This window comes from Peromyscus leucopus, chromosome 15 (assembly GCF_004664715.2).
Source record: "Peromyscus leucopus breed LL Stock chromosome 15, UCI_PerLeu_2.1, whole genome shotgun sequence".
Lineage (NCBI taxonomy): Eukaryota > Metazoa > Chordata > Mammalia > Rodentia > Cricetidae > Peromyscus > Peromyscus leucopus.
The window spans coordinates 24,216,241-24,233,681 of record NC_051076.1 but is presented as its reverse complement, the minus strand read 5'-3'; the positions used below and the strand labels follow the sequence as shown (position 1 = coordinate 24,233,681).

Below are 17,441 nucleotides of genomic sequence, written 5' to 3'. Positions count from 1 at the left end.
CACACCACTTTTTAAACTCTAAGCCATACCATGATGTGTTTTACCAGCAATTCCTTCCTTTGTGACAAACTATCCACAAATAATAGAATACTTTTTATCTCACAAGGAAGAGCTTTGTGAGCTGGAATTTGGGCTTTAGTATCCTGTGTAGTGCCATCTACCACTGGAGTTAGTTCAAATTAAAGAAATTCATGATCATGAGTGTAGCTGATAACACTTTCTTTTATGTAAAGTTCTGGGTCTTTTATACTTTAAGCAGTGCATACCCAGGTGGCCACTCTTGGCTTTAGGCAATAGGAATCATAATCAGAGACAAAGATACACAACTAAACAAATGTGAGGCTCTATTATCGCTAACTGCCATCTTTTCCAGGCTGCCTGACAGACATCTCAGAGCTTAGCTCTTCAGGTTCAACTCTTAGTTAGGACTCACATATCTTAGAATGTGGTTCTCAACATGTGAGACATATCCTGAATATCAGATATTTACATCACGATTCATAACAGTAGCAAAATTACAGTTATGAAGTAGCAACACAACAATTTTATGGTTGGGGGTCATCACAACATGAGGAACTGTATTAAAGGGTTGCAGCATTAGGAAGGTTGAGAACCGCTGACTTAAGAGGACAGTTTCCATATTTGGTAGTTAAACTAGACTTGAGTATTCATTTATTTCATCCAAATCTTTGCTTTTATCCTGTGTCATGGACATGTTCTATAGAGAAGGGACATGTGAAGTTGAGGAATAGATTGGTTCTCTTGCTTCAGAGTGACAACTGACCCCCAAACTGGATATGTTTAGGTAGGTACAAGTACCGATAACTGATCATAAGGGCTGAGAATATGTCAGGCGAATATGTAATACGGAGAAATTGAGTAACTATGGCATTTTACAGATTAACAAGAAGTTCACTGTGACCAGAGGATAGATATTAATCATCTCGACATGTGGATTAATTATAATTAATATTCCACATATGTACATACTAGGGATAGAGTGCAGTAAATAAATGGAGGAAGGTGGGTGAGAGCAGAGAATGAACCTACCTTTGGAGACTAGCATTCCATTACCATTAAAGACCTGTACTTGTTTTTTGCTTTGAATTGCACAAGTTTTTTTTCTGAACACTTGTAATATTTAAACCAACCTCCAGGCATATTCCATTGAGGTTTGACTATAGAGAGAAATCTGCTTCATATTTAGATGTCAATTCTGATGGCTAGAGCAGTTTGATGAGAAAAGAGCTCCTGATGAAGGTGTGAGTGGACTCCACTAGAAACTACAAGACACTGGACAAACATGTTTTGTGTGTTTTCTAGATCTCCAGTTGTGCTCAATTCCCATTGTGTACAGGGAATTCTACTCTGACTCAAGGTAAAAGATAGATTAAACAGAGAAAAACATAATTTTGTTCACCGTATACTAAGAATATAGTTCATAAGGGTATGGTGACATGATTTACAAAATTAAATGAAAAAATTTTAAATATAAAGTAATCTAAAGACAATGTATTACAATATTTTCTTTTCTTGTGTGTGTATATGCACAGTGTGTGTGTATGTGTGTGTGTGTGTGTGTTATGTATCTGTGCACTTGCATATTTGCATATGTGAATGCTAGTACACACATGTCTTGGCATACTTGTGGAGGTCAGAGAATTCCCTGGGTTTGGGCTCCCTACCTTCCTGGAAGCAGGTCTACATTGTTGGTAGCTGCTGTGGAAGTCAGCCAAGCTGGCACATGAGCTTTGTGGATTCACTGGTATCTGTTTCCCACCTCACCACAGAAATACCAGGTTCACAAGTAATTGCTCTTGTACTGTGCTTTATGTGGGTTTTGACTCTGGTCATCAGGCTTGTGTGGCAAGGTCTTTACACACCAAGCCATCTCCCTAGCCCACAGTTTTCATTTTCTTATTTGTTAAATGTTCTATTCTGTCACACTTGCTGAGTGAAAACATTCGAAGACTTTGCCACAGTCAGCCCATGATCTGGCTCTGCTTTGCTGATAGTGAACTCTTGCCCTTCCCCAGAGACAGGGCACTGTTATGACATTGTACACCTCTGGACACAATAGAACTCCATGAATGAAATTAAGGTTGTCCTATTTTCTAATGTTATTTTGCTTTGATTTTTAGTGTCTTAAGCATCTAGCTCAGGCTGCTCTTAAGGTTGTTACATAGCTGATAATGACTTTGAACTGCTGATCATCCTGTCTCTACCTCCCAAGTGGAATTTCAGGCCATCAAGCCTGTCCTAGTTTCTATTTAGTCAAATGTTCCTCCTCCTTGCCTCTCAGACAAGGGAAGAGGCTGGATTATTTTTTTTCCCATGCTGCCCTAAACCACTAGACACTAGTATGATATACTTTAACTCTTGTCATTGACATGGAAGAAATATTAAAGACTGGCTGGTTTAGAATAAACAGCTCCCTGTGAATAGAGGCATTTTCATTTTGTTCCTGGGTGTTACAGTATGTGGAGCTGAACCCTGGCCTCAGGAAGGCAGTCAAGTGAGGTTTGAGATTATAGAAGAGATTCCTTAACAGTTCAAAGCTGCTTAAAGACTTTTTAGCATCTTTTCATTTGACCCTGCTAGGAATAATTGATTGAAATATTAAGGGGTGGCACTAATAAATTGGGCCTCATTTTTTTCTAAGCAATGGCTATGTTGCTTTCACATTCACGGTCTGACTTATATTAGAAATTCTTGAAAGTATGATATGATTGAGTATGTGCTTAGAATCATCTGCAGACATTTCAAAGAAGACATGAAGCTGGCTGACTTAAACATATTGTCTCAGCTACTCTAGAGATTATTGGATCTTAAGTTTAAGTCTGGCGTGGGCTGCAGAGTGAGTTCAAGGCAGACATGAGCAAGGTAGTGACACCTCCTCTCAAAATAACGACTCAAAAGAGGGCTGTGGGTATAGCTCAGTACATGGCTAGCCTAGCTTGTACAAGGCCCTGGGTTCAAACCTCAGTACAGTAGAACAAACAGTGTTCGTGTTTTTATGGGGCTGCCATCAATGATACAATCTGAGGCAGATAGCTGCAGTCTCTCTCCTTATCTGACCCATTCCCTTCACCAAGCAGGTTCTGAGTAGTCCTGACACTGATGCACCCACACATCACACCCACACACACCCACACCCACACCCACACCCACACACACACACACACACACACACACACACACACACTGGCAAGTGACTTCATTGAAAGGAAACGTGGTTTTATAGGAAGAACCTAAGTTTAAGAGGCTGATGGCCCGTTTTCCAGGCCAGCATGGATCTGGCTGGTATTTATATTCAAGGGTGTAGTTTTCAGCTTCAGATCCCTTACTGAGTTAGAACACTTCTTTCCATAGTGACAGGCATATCTTCAGAAACTTTCGTAGAAATATCTCTCAACTCCAGCTGGGTCTGCCCTGAGGTGTTTATGAGGCTGTAGAATGGAAAGGGAGAACAAACTGCAGTGTGAGCTCAGAACTTTCCTTAGGAGTCTGCTCTTTCTTCCTGTGGCCATATTTAAACCTTGACCTCCTCGGTTGTCCTAGCAGTTTCCTCCCTCTTGCCTTACTTGAAACATTTGACTAAATTATGGGTAAAAAGTACCTGGTGCCGGCAAGTAAGTACCTTGTTATACTGACTGCCCTGCTAAGGTCACCACCTCTTTGTTTCATGTGTCAGAAATTTTGACTGTAATTAGAGATAAATTTGCATTAGAAGTCGGTTGATATTTATGATAGTATGAGCGCTTAGCTATTGCTGTCCTGTCTGTTGGGCACTAATGCACAGCTCACAGCTCTTAACAGGTTCTGGCCCCAAAACTGCACTATGATATAGGCTCTGCTGTCCTTACCATTTTGCACATGAAGGAACTGAAGACCTAAGGTCTAAGTCACTTGTCCAGCAGATCAGTTTAGAAGTGGTAGTTCTGGGTATATACTTTCTTAGGAATGTTTCTTTGTGGTTCAGTGATGGGATATATAATATATATCTATGAAGATGGTTCCAATGTGAAGACACAACACATGTCCATGAAGGGGCTTGAAGGGGTTTCCAACACTGGCTCTTAGGCTTTCTAAAAACCAGTGCAATGCCAAGTGAGCTCCAGGAAAGGCGCAAAGCTACACAGAGAAACCCTGTCTCAAAAAAACCAAAACCAAAACAAAACAAAACAAAAAAAAAAAAAACAGTGCAATGTGGCGCTCTGAAAATGGTCTTGCTCTCTTCATTTCAGCCTGTGAGGTGGAAGCGGGTAAAGTGTACCAGGTCTCCTCCGAAGAGCACATGCAGCCTTTCAAGGAAAACATGGAGCAGTTCATCAGTCAAGGTAAACTGCCGAGATGTTTCTTCCCTCCTTAGGCAGATGTGTAGCAGGCATCTGGGTCAATGCAGGTTTAAACGAGATTATTTTGGCATTATTGAAAAAACAACGCCCCATCCCCCAGTATCCAAACTAACAAGACTTGGGTTAATCACATGGCAGGCACGAGAGGCTAACAACTTGCCAGCTGTGCTTTTCTGGGGCTAGTCTTCATTGTTTTTTGAGGGTGTTTTGTGAACTATTATTTAAATAGTATGTATTATAAAGATATTATATCTTTGTGCTTTTGTTTTTAAGATTATTTTGTGAAGTGTGTTTTTCTTTCTTTTTTAGTTGCTTTTTGCTGATGTTGTTGTTGTTTTCAATGATGCAGATTGAACTGAGGTCCTTGCATACATATTAGACAAATGCTCTACCACTGAGCTACATCACCAACCCATTCTCTTACATTTTAACTCTGCTTGTGACCGCAGTATAATCTGGTATTTATTTGCTTTGTCAAAACATTGTACCCACAGAACAAAGTCCATCGGTGTCTTTTAAATCTTCAGGACACCATCTGCTATTTTTATGGGGCGAATTAATACCACTACATAATTAATAATTTTTTTCAGAGAGCTTACAAACTATAAATATTATCTCACTGATGCTCCTTCCATTCTGAAGACAATAAGCGGGATGGAAAAATTCAAAAGATACTAAATAAACTTTTTTTTTTCTCACTGTTTGAAGTCATTGAAACTTACAATTATATCAAAGCACTTACTACTCACAACATTTCAACCCTGGAATGCACCATCTCTTCTGAAGATCAGATTCATATCATGCCATGCTCTGGGAAAGATTTTGCTCCTGGAGGAATTCTCCTAGAGGCAAGCATGGCATGAGAGAGAGGCCAAATAACACTGTGAAGACTGGGGCTGTTCTCTCTGTAGTCAACTATGGCTTTCAAAGTTTGGTCAAGTGTCACTGGTGATGATTTATAAGGAATGACTCATGGTGCAATTTAATCAACATAAGTACCACTTCATTTAGATGGAAAAATACTACTTTTAAGGTAATCCTGGAGATTGAAAGAGAACACTATTGAGATCCATGAATCAAAGTGATTATCATTCTTAGATTCAACTTTATATGAACGAAGGCAGAAATCTCATTCATTCCTAAAGCATTCTTCCACCAAAATCATAGCCTTGTGTTTAGATATCAGAGAACCATTAGTGGTTTTTCCACCTAGTAGAATTTTAAGATTAACAATGTGTCACTTAAAAAGGTGATACATGACTGTATAAGATTATATAGGCAAAAGTGTCCAGTCATCCTTTGTGGCTAATTCTGGCTATCCTGGACCTCATTCTGCAGAGCATGTTGGCCTTGAACTCAGAGATTCACCAGCCTCTGCCCTCTCACATGCTAAGATTAAAAGCATGCACCACCCCCACCCAAGAAGTAGGAAGTTCTTAATTCTAGGGTTTATCTAAGACAAAGGCAGGCTTTTTGACAGATTTCATATGTAAAATGTGAGCAAGAGCACTCATTTTATTTACATTTATCACATACATTTATTACACATAGTGTATATCTGCTATAAATTATGCCCAATTTATTGTATCTAATGTTATCACATTTTATATGATTTATTATCTAATACTGTTAATTTGTATTTTATAGACCAAATTTGAGATTGTGTTTTTATAACTGAACCTTCCTTAGTCATTAAAAAACATGAATAAATACCAAGTACAAGTCACTGAAAATTTAGGAATTATTTTTTCAAAACACAGAGGATTTGGTAAGCATCTATGATTCAAGGCATAGATAGAGGCCTGTCAGATTTGTTTAGTAGTTTACACATGGGGCAGACAGAATTTCCCAGTCATGCTAAGTAGATAAATATCTCTTTACACTTTATTGACAATTCAAGAAGATCTTTTAACTTGTTTCTGATGAAGTGAAGTTATTAGAAGTTGTACACTTCTGGATTAAATAAAAGCAGTTTTATAATGATAATAAAATATTTAGACTATGGCAGGCCCCACCTTTTAAAATTAGGTTAAATAGGATAAGCCTTTATTTTTTCTTCTTGTGGTGTTTTATATTGTCTTTTTATTATCTCTGGTACTATTCAAATGTTATATGATTATTTGTTCATTATAAAATAATTAAGGGATCAGAGGATATTGTTCAGTGGGTGAGTACATGCTAAATATGTTTGAGCCTCTGAGTTCAATCCCCAGCGACAAAAATTCAATGTGTCTGGCATTCTTTCAGCTATTTATTGTAGTAGTGAATGTGAAAGGTATGTGGCCAAGTAGTTCCTACATTCCACACTGTCATAAAGACAAATGGTAACATAGACAATAATGAAAATGCTTTGGGAAAACTCACATTGATCAAATGTGTCAAAAATGTAAAAAATGGATGATTATCTTTATTCATTCAGGCCTTGAGCCTATGTTTAGTGACACATAGTAAGAATGATGGATATCAAAATATTTCTCTTAAGATAATTTTTTATAAGGCAAAATTTTGGGTCTCTTTATTTCTTCTAGGTATCAAGGCCAAATTCTAAAATTAAACTTATAACTCTAGAAAATGCTACCTTACTCGCATATGCCATATCTTTGCTTATGTTTAGGCTTTTATCAATAATAACATAGCTTTGTCATTCCAGTTCTTGCCCAGGTTAACCACAGGAGAATATTCATATTTTATGTATCCAGAGTCTGTTTAAATGTGGCTAATTCTCTAATGTAAAAATCTCTTGAACAGTTCAAAAGACAGACCGTGTCTAATGCTGGCCAAGCATTCTATTGCATTAGCTCTACAGTCTAACAGAAACAGCTCTTATCCTTATAATCCAGCTATTGTGTGGTCTGTGGATCACATTCTAACAATCTTTGTGGATTTCATCTCATCCCAAAACCCACTTATCCATCCAATTTTTCCTTCCCTGCCTTCCTACTTCTACCCAAGCCAAGATTTCATGGTCTCCATTTCAACATCTCTTTCTTGGAAATGTCTCTCATGTGTACTCTTAAATAGGCAGCTGGAGAGGGCTGGTGTCTGCTGCTTCGAGGCATTCATAGTTTGTGAAGGTGCTAGTTCTTCTGTGATCAGGAACACTGAGTGTAGATTCACTCTAATCCTCTTCTGACTTCTGCCCAGCTTTGGATTCGTTACAACACTTAATCTCAACCACTGCATTTCTTGTTCCTTCCTCAAAAATAGAAGTGCCCCTGAGACAACTTTGCTTGGCGTCTTCTGTGCTCCTAGAGAGTGGCCCCAGCCTAGCTACATGTCTTGCTCACCAGCCCTGAGACCAACAATCTTTCTCTAGACCAGTTTTTTGTTTGTTTTTATGTTTCTTCTGTAGTAGTGAATGGGAATTCGAGATAGTCCTTACAAGGTATCTAGTGTCTCCTTACATTCATGCCCTCAGGCTCTTGAGATTGGTTTCTATAGATCAATGTTGTAAGGTTTCCTTGGCAAACTTAGGTTTCTAGACTTCTGAAACTGTTCATCTCATCTCCTCTTAAGCCTGCGTGGACTTCCTTTCTAGGACTGTACTCTAGCATCCTAGCCACCTCAATTCGGAATTCCCACACATAATTAGGGCCACAGTGACAGCCCATCTGAACTCATGTTCTGCTTTCCTCCCACTGCAGTCAAAGGGAAACCCTGTACCTATTCAAGGCAGATCCTTCCACACGAGATGTAGATCAAATACCCCTCTGTAAGTCAAGGAATCTATTGTCTTACAGAGCAGAATACTCTAAGAAGGGCTCCAAAGATATACGTATGTAGGCTATAGATCTTTTTAGTCACTGTGATACTTTATTATTAGAGGAATCATAAGTGGATGGGAGAATTGAAGACAAAGAAGGGGAATGCAAAATAGAAGGGGTGGGACTCAGGAGCAAATCATACGTCACATCATGTGGAAGGGATCAGTGAATTTGATAAGGCTGAGAAAGCTTCAAGGATCCAACTTTGTGAAGGCAGATTGTCCTTGGAAAAAGGATGCTCCTGTACAACTGTCATAGTACATGATCAGAGAAATGAGGAACTGTGTACTGATGAAGTGATGGTGTTGGAGACAGAATAGAATTTTCTGATTATCACAAGAGGGAAGCACATGGACAGAGATGATAGAGATGTACCAAGAGTTCAGATTTAAGAGACAAAGTATCATTGATCAATGACACAGAGAAGATAAATACACTTTGAGTGCCACTCATCCAAGGTTTATAGGACAAGAAGTGTTCCAGGTTTTCCATTTGTTAGAATTTGAAATATTAGTATTGATTTTTTTCCAGTTTCAGATTTCAAAAGTCTGTACTCCGAAATGATGCAAAAATCTGACTTTTTGAGCAATGGTATCAGATATTGTAATGTTTGGACTTGTACATCTTTGGGGATTGGTCCTCAATGGGGGTAGGGAAGAATTTGAGTAGAATGTGCACACCTATATGTAAGTAAACAAGTGTTCATACCCAGTGGGCATGTGGGTATGTGTTGGATTCAGCATAGAGTTCTGCAATTGAAATTTAGGCATCATGAGCAAGGAGATTATTGAGTAGTTGTCATCACCCAGGACAAGAACAAAACAGATCCATATCTAAGATAATGGGCAGAGAATGAAAAATGCCCGTAGGTGTTAGTCTTCAGATAGGAAAGAAAAATAACAAGATCTCTTGCAACTGAAGCCTGTGTTGGGAAGAATTTCAAAATGTGAATGATCCTTTGTCCACATGCCATTGTATTGACTGACATCTAGGATGGTAAATAGGAAGTTCTACCAAGGTCACTGGATGGACCATATTTTTTGGATTCATATGAGCTGAAACCAAATTTATAAGCTTTAACATTTAAAACAAGTGGGGAAGCAGAATGGGATTGCTATGCAACAATTTCGGATAGTACTGTGGGACAGCTCTAACGATACATGTTAATTGTTTGACTCAACTACTTAATCAAAGTTAAGATAATTTATATTATCTGAATTTTATGTCGTCTATAATGGCTTTGTTTTAGGCACATATGATTAGGAAAATTAATTCTTAATACTTATATATCTGATTGGGGTTTATTTGTTAGTTTTTAAACATTCCTTTTGTGAATTTATTTTTTGGTTATAGCATAAAAATGTAAGGTAATTGAGTATGCTGAGAAATCTTTCAATTTCTTATTTCCTCAGAACTCAGCACACTCTTCCTTCTTCCCACCACCCAACCCTCTTGATTTCTGAATCTAAGCTGTACTTTGGACAAACTGTCCACAAAAAAACAACAACCCTACAATATTGCCTAGCTATGGTGGACCTTAGATGTATTAGGTTGCCTGGATGTACATATATTATCTTCTAGTATATATATTATCTGGGAATCAAATCAGAGATTGGTTTCCTTTTGTTGGCCTTCACTGGTTTTTACACATATTTTGATTCTTGTGTACTTTAAAATTTAATAAAATGGGTTGTAGGGTTCTCCTCATGCTAACAAATGAAGCCTCTAACTGTCCTTTCATAAATAAAAAATAGCAAATGGGATTTTTCACAAACTGCCCGTATCTCCTGTGTTTCACAAATACTTCTCCCCTTAACCTAAGCATAGCGAATTGAAGCTGAACAATTCCTGTGAGTTGAATCAAGATGAAAACGCATAAATCTGTAATCACATGCTTATAATTAGAAGGGTGTTGAAACCACAAGTCTTAAATATACAATCCCTGGTATTGGTAATACTATACATGAGAATGAAGAGATGCTGAAAGCAAGGTTATTAACTGTGCCAGATCCTGGGCAGTCCACCAGCACTGAGGCTTTTCTATCAGAAATGTTCCTAACTGTCTGTCATATAAGCAGGGCTCCACAGTCACAAAGAGTGTAATGGTGTTGCTTTTATTTCTCTTTTTTTTTTTTTCTTCTTTTTTGCTTTTAAGCATCAGATGGGAATTCTTTTCAGTAATGAAAAATAAATGGATGTTTAAAATAATCTATTATTGACCATTTGAAAAGGAAGCATAATGCCTTTTAATCTTTAGTTTTTAATTAGTAAGACAATAGCTAACCATCAGGCCTTAATAATTTTTTTATGCTAAATACTTTTTTAAATTTTCCTAGAGTAGTCTGAGCAGGCATGATGGTCTCCATTTTATAATACTGAAATGAAAGTTTAGAGAGCTTCATTATTACTTTGGGTTTTGTTGTTTGTTTGGTTCAGACAGTGTCTCACTCTAGTCTAGGCTGGCCCGAAGCTCACGATACAGTCCAAGATAACCCTGAACATCCAATAATCCTCCTGCTTCAACCTCCTGACTACTAGGATTACCAAACTGAGCCACATGCCTCATTCAGAAAACTTGCTGACTTCTGAAATCACACAACAATTAGATGGTGGACTATCACTATAATTAACGAGCAGTTCCATGTAATTTATCTAGTAATCAAAAGAAGTTTATTTCTGGGGTAACTTACAGCCAGTAAGGGGTCGGTTACAGGATCTGGAAGAGATAAGGTGCAATCCAGTGGAGAAATCTGGTTTGGTCTACAATCCAGCCTCCAGGACCAGGAGGGATCAAGAAGAGAGAGAGAGACAACCTTGCATGCACCTGGGTCTTAAGGAGTCTCCTCTTGGCCACGCCCCAGAGGCAGGTCATAGGCAGGTGTGGCAGTTACTTGCTGTCACACCTAGGGGCAGTGTTTTAAGGTCAAGGCTGGAACAGCTGCCCAATACAGTGGACATGCTGGAGCCAAGCCCTGGTAAAGGAGATTGGAGCTATTTTAACTTAAAAATTGTAATAATATTAGGGAACCCAGAGAGATGGTAGACGAAGCTGCTGTAGAGTGTTGGGGTAGGATAGTTACACTCAGAAGCTCACCATTAGCAGAGCTAAAAGGAGGTAATTTCTAATAGTGAAATGCACGCAGATAGACAAAGCCATTCCCCACAATATATTATTATATATGATTATTCCATTTTAGATTTCCATGTGCCTGTCTGAAAATTCTCAGCATACAAAAGGGCAAATTGGAGGCAACTCTTGTGGAAAGCATAGCTCATGTCTCCACTTCTCTCTGAGGGTTATATTTCCAACAGCCTCAATCACTCCTCCTGCCACTGTGGATGAGAATTAATCAGAGTCAAGGAGGACCGAGAAGGAATTCATTCCATTTGAGCGCCTATCACGAGTGCCTCCTGCCTCTTTCTGTTTGGGTGTTCCTACCAGCAAGTCATAGTACACGTCTCTCACATCTCTGCAGTGTGTTCCAAGCTGTAACTTTAGCATCTGACACATAACAAAGAGCCAATAGGACCTCTTTCCCATGTGGAGGAATGACTGCATGCCCAATGCTAGCTCCTGAGTTCTTCTGCCCTACCCATGTTCCTTAGAGTTGTGTGAATGGTGTGTCCACGTAAGTGATTTTCCAAGAGGGGAAGCTTGTCCTGTCCTTTTTTTCACAGTAAATGAGCATTGCCATTTTTAAATAAACATGCATCCAGTGAAAAACTCAGGTATATCATGAGATGCAAAACTATTACCATCCTCTATTCACAGTTATACATACATTGTACTTATTGTTTCAAATATTTTCCAACACTTGGTTCTTAGCTTCATTTTTTAAATCTTAATCTGTTTTATAAAATGATGTTCTTAAAAAAAAAAAAAAAAAACACCGGGCGGTGGTAGCACAGCCTTTAATCCCAGCACTTGGGAGGCAGAGGCAGGCAGATCTTTGTGAGTTTGAAGCCGGCCTGATCTACAGAGTGAGATCCAGGAAAGGCGCAAAGCTACACAGAGAAAACCTGTCTCGAAAAGACAACAAAACAAGTGCACGTATGTCACACAAATCTAAAATTCAATCTCTCCTAGCAGGTTTCCAATGTACCACGTGATATTGCTTATCCTCCTTAGAGCATTTGTTAATTATCTGGGCTGAATTATCCTTTGTAACTCCGGCTTTGGACCATTTGACACCCATCTCCCTGCACTGTTTGCCCTTTCTGGTCCCCTGTCTCAGTGTATTTGAGGGCTTGGGGGAGGCTGGCTTTGCTTTTTTTAGATTCCACATGTTCGTGACATCATACAATATTTTTCTTTCTGTTAACACAATTCTCTAACAAAGTCTGATGTTGCTATTTTTGCTTCCCGTTAAGCAACACGAATCTGCAGACTCTTACTGTTAATCTGACCTATTTACATGTCACTCTTTTGCAGGGTTTTAGCCTTATTCTATGCTTCCCAAAATAGAGAATTATCATTGTTTCAAGAATTCAGTTTGGGGTTTCGTTTAACAGTCATATTTTCCTCGCTGACCACTTCTTCACCTTTCACCTACCTTCTGAGGTTACTTTTCTCCTGTCACATGCCTGTCCTTTAAAAGCCACTTTGCAGTGAACTCAGGAGTGTAAAATGATCTGATCTGTGTGAAAATTTCTTTATTATATCACATTTGCCTTTTGAGACATAGATGTGCTAATCATGAAGCATTGAATCCAAGGGCAGTCATTCCTTTTAGTGGTCTGGATGCCCCGACTCATCTGTTCCCTGCTCCATTGACAACTTGGGTTCAGTTTCAGTTTTTGTCGCTTTGTTTTTAGTCTGAGTTTGCTCTAGGGCCTTATTCATTTTTCCTATTTTTCTTTATATTTGGTTTGGATAATCTTCAGGAGGCTCTACCAAACAAGAATTATTTTAAAATATGTTCTTTCCTTGCATGTTAATACAGCACTTTGTATGCTAGAGCCCAGTGCACTGTGAGGGTTCAACTCTATGCTACATGAGAGGATTCTTCTTCCATTCTGAGCTTCTGTGGGGTAAACATATTTCCTCATGGTCTAATCCATGGGATGGTCCTTTGCAGTTTCTGCCTTGGAGCCACCTCTGGATACATTTGAGGATTCTCGGCCTGTTCAGAACTTTTTCCTGTTGGTCCATGCAAGGAAAAGTTCTGTCAGTGATAGCCCTGGGAAATGCTGCTCTACACCTCCTTGGATTCCTGCTCTTCTTTGTTTTAATGGCCTCAGAGAATTTTCCATATTTTCTATCAGATTCATTCATGCATTAGCTTTTATTTTATTGTGGTTTGTGTGTGAAACCATGGATAACTTGTATCTAGCAAGTCCATAATATCATCAAAAATAAGATCTACCTTGTTGTGTCTTTAATATTGGAATATATTTATAATAATTTGTATCAGTGTGTCCTTCCAGATGACTTTATTTTATTGTCAAAGTGTTTTCCTAAACTTGTTTGCTAATTACTGTATTTATCAGCCTTTTGTCCTACTATATAACTATGTATATTTCTCAGCATGTATATTTATTTGTATGTAGTGCATGTTTAAATGTTGAACTACTGGATCAATGTAGCTTTATTAATGATGCCAACTTTTCATATACTTCCTCACCCTGCTCGTTTCCCTATTTGTTACTAACCCCTGAATCCACTCCACTCTAGTCCTAAGGCCTCAATTCTCCCAGCCCCAAATAATCTCTTGCCTTTAAGACACCAGCCACATAACATGGGTCCTTTTCCTTGTTACCAGATACTGTCATTATGCTATTGCACAATTATGAGCAATCTTCCTCTAATCTACAGTCTTCTGCAAAAGATTAGGGTGTCACACAGTCATTACTGAAGTGTGTGGATGTTCATTGTAATACATCTAAATTATATGTTTGGAATGTTGCTCATGTGTCCTCCATGTGATATAATTAATACATAAATAATTGAATGTTTTTATGATTAAGTTTACTCAAGGCTGTGTCTGCCATGAATTTCTGAACAAATTGCCTTACTCTTATAGCAGAAAGCTAAATACTTTAAACCTTTGTGTTTTTTTAGATTTATTTGTTTTATTTTATGTCTATGTATGTGCACTACATACATGCAGGCTCCTGAATGGATGAAGGTTAGAAAAGGGCAGTGGATCCCCTAAAACTGGAGTTATAGGCAATTGTGAGCCACCTTATGGATGCTGGAAACTGAACTCAGGTTTTCTGTAAGAACAGGAAGTGCTTTTAACTGCTGCGCTCTCTCTCCCACCCTAATTATCTCACATTGTTTCCCTTCTTTTCCCACCTGACTCTTCTCCATCATGGTGAAAGCTTCTCAACTGATGAAATGCCCTTAACCCTCTAGTCCTAGCAATTCAATTCATTCCCCACCAAAAAACAAACAAACAAACAAACAAACAAAAAACTAACTTTCCAAGGCTGTGTGAAGAGTGTCCATTCACTGGCAGCCTTGTTCTGACCTTTCATGTTCTTCCTGTTACACCTTTCACATTGTGTCTTCAGTCTGTCAGTTACTGACAGAAGAGTGTTGGAGTCACTACTTGCTGTCACTCACACCCATCGTTCCCTTCAGTTTTGTCTCATTTTCTTTTTCTTTTGGATATAACAGTTTTTGCTTTGTGTATTTTGAGGCCCTGATTCTGGATACATTCATAATTAGAATTGGTTTGTCTTCCTGTTGAATTCCCTCTTCAGTGTAGTTCTTGACTTTTTTTCCCTAGCAAAATTTCTCCTTCTAAAGTCGAAGTCATCTAATTTTAATTCAGCCCTGTCAGCTTTCTTGTGATTAGTGTTTACACAATGCCATTTTTATTCTTTGACTTTCAATCCAATCTAAGTACTTGTCTGTATTTTTAAGTGGGTTTCCACCAGATATCATGGACCTGAAAGTTTTCAGTCTAACAATCCCTCCCTGCCTTTCAGTTGCAGTGTTTAGACCATTAGTTTAATTGAAAATATGATGGGGTTTAATTTATTATCTTTACATCTGTCTACATTTATCCTGTATGATGTTTTATTCTTCTTTTTTATAGATTGGGTATTTTTTAATATTCCATATTTCCACTGTCAGCTAATACACTACACATATTTATTTTGTATTTTCGAGATGGCTCTCATGTTCTCTCCCACTTAATTCATCACTATCTCCAAATACAGGCATTCCCATCTTCATTGGTACAAAAACCTTACATTGGCAGTCTTCTATTTCTCCTGTAATTCTTGCAATTGTCATGTGTTTTAGTTCTAGATGTGTTACAACAAAATAATACCTTATTCCTAATTTTTAGTCGGTTCTTTAGAGAAAGCATACTTCATACTCATAAATAGCACTTTCCCATTCTTTTCATTTGTTTATACAGAACTAAGGTTTCATTTCCTTTAACACTTCCCTGTGTGGACATTTCCAGGTGCAAAATTGTTCTAGCCTCTGAATGCTTGTAAAATTTTATTTCGATTCTATTTTGGAGCAGTTGTGCTAGGCAGCTTTCTATCAATGTGACAGAAGGCCTGAAGTGACCCATTTAAACTGAGGGATGCTCTATTTTGATTAATGGCTTCTGCGGTTTCTTTTCAAGGTCACGTTGGCCCTGTTCTTTGGGATTGTTTGGCAGAAGAAGCTGGTGTGCCTCCTGTATTTGATGGGCAAAAGGAAAAGAGGAGGAGGAGAGAGAGGAGGAAAGATTTTTGTCCCAATATCTGATAACTCCTTCCTAGACAAAGCCCAGTGACCCCCATCTCCCTCCAGTAGGCAGGCCCACCTCCTAAAAATACTACCGTCTATAAGGAGCATGACAGTTTGGGAACCAAGCCTTTAAGAAATACTTAAAGTCATAGCTACATATTTCTCTCTCTCTCTCTCTCTCTCTCTCTCTCTCTCTCTCTCTCTCTCTCTCTCTCTCTTTCTGTGTGTGTGTGTGTGTGTTTCTATACACAATTTAATAATTGATTTTTTTATCCTTTCAGTTTCAGAAATCTTTATTAGTTTTTTGTTGCTGCTGTGACATATGACCGCAAATCTGATGACTTAACAGAATATTCAGACAGAATATTCAAAATAGGGTAGAGGTTGGAGGTGGTATTTGCAGGGCTGTGTTTTTGCTATAGACTATAAAATACAATCCATTTGTTTACCTCATGCAAATTCAAAGAATATTTGGCTTTGTTTGGGTATATCATTTAAATATGATGCATGATTCAGCCTGATGCCTTTTCAGGCCTCTTATCAAAACTTGCTTAGGCAAATCAAGAGTAAACATCACAGTGAGTGTACTACCTTGATATTTTACCTGCTGGAGACTCTCATGACTACTCTATACCTGTTCTCTCCTGTTCTCTTCGGTCTTCAGACTCCCACTGTGACCTTGAAGGATCTTTGGGGTGAGTCTTCCTTAGAGGGTCTGTGCTTGGATTTGTGGTATTCCCCTGCAGACATGTGCCACTTAATACTTAGCAAAACTCAGAGAGTGATTTCTTTCTCCACTTTTTATGAAAGGTTTATTTCCTCTCTGGACCTCTACGCCTTGAATTTCTGCTACTTCCACCTTCCTAGAGTACCATCTGTGTTTTCTCATCTCCCCCAAGATAATTAGCTTCTGTGAGCTGCTCCTTCAAGGGTTCATAGTCTGGAAACTGACCTTTAGAAAGCAATGTAGAGAGATGGGGGACTGAGGAGTTCCTAGCCCTGTGCTCCTACGCTCTAGTGGATGAAAATTGCTATCTCATGCATTTTATCCTCTTTCCCAGTTGATTAGAGCCAGACAGAGCTGTCCCCAGTGAAGTCTGGAAGTGCACAACTTCTTCAAAAGTGCATCTTCCTACTTGAGACACAGATTTGTCTTTCACCCTGTTTGTGCTATCACACTTCCCACCTGTTTTGTGCTATCCATACACCCAAACAAGGCCTTTTTTTGCCAACTATTCCTATCACACTTCCCACCTTCTCTCATTAGGCTTTCCTTCTTAACACCGTGAGTGTTTGCTTCAGAGCCTTCTCTTTCTTACCGTTTTCTGCGTACACTCTCCAGTCTCTGCATCTTCTTATGCCTAGGACCTCTTCATCATTACAGTCCAAATTCAGTTGCCTTCGTTTCCTGCTCATTGGTGTGTATCTCAGTAGGCAAATGAGAGTCTCATTGGGCTGTGTTAATGAGAAATTGGACAGTGTTACAACGTTGGAGCCCATTGGCTCGAATTTGAAACCTGTCTCTTTCATGTAATATTTATTTCTAATACCTTGGGTGACATTTTTCACCTTTAATCCCAAGACTGTAAGCTGTAGTGAAGTTCCTTTCTCATTGGGGTTTAT

The 17,441-nt window shown here is 38.6% G+C and overlaps 1 protein-coding gene across 1 annotated transcript in view; it reads left to right on the top strand.

Annotated features, from left to right (window-relative positions):
• Positions 1–17,441, top strand: part of Fmn2 (formin 2) — a 301,328-nt gene that overhangs the window by 199,157 nt on the left and 84,730 nt on the right. Inside the window, 1 exon segment of the mRNA XM_028865546.2 lies at positions 4,248–4,340. Within this exon segment, the coding sequence (XP_028721379.1) occupies positions 4,248–4,340 (93 nt within the window).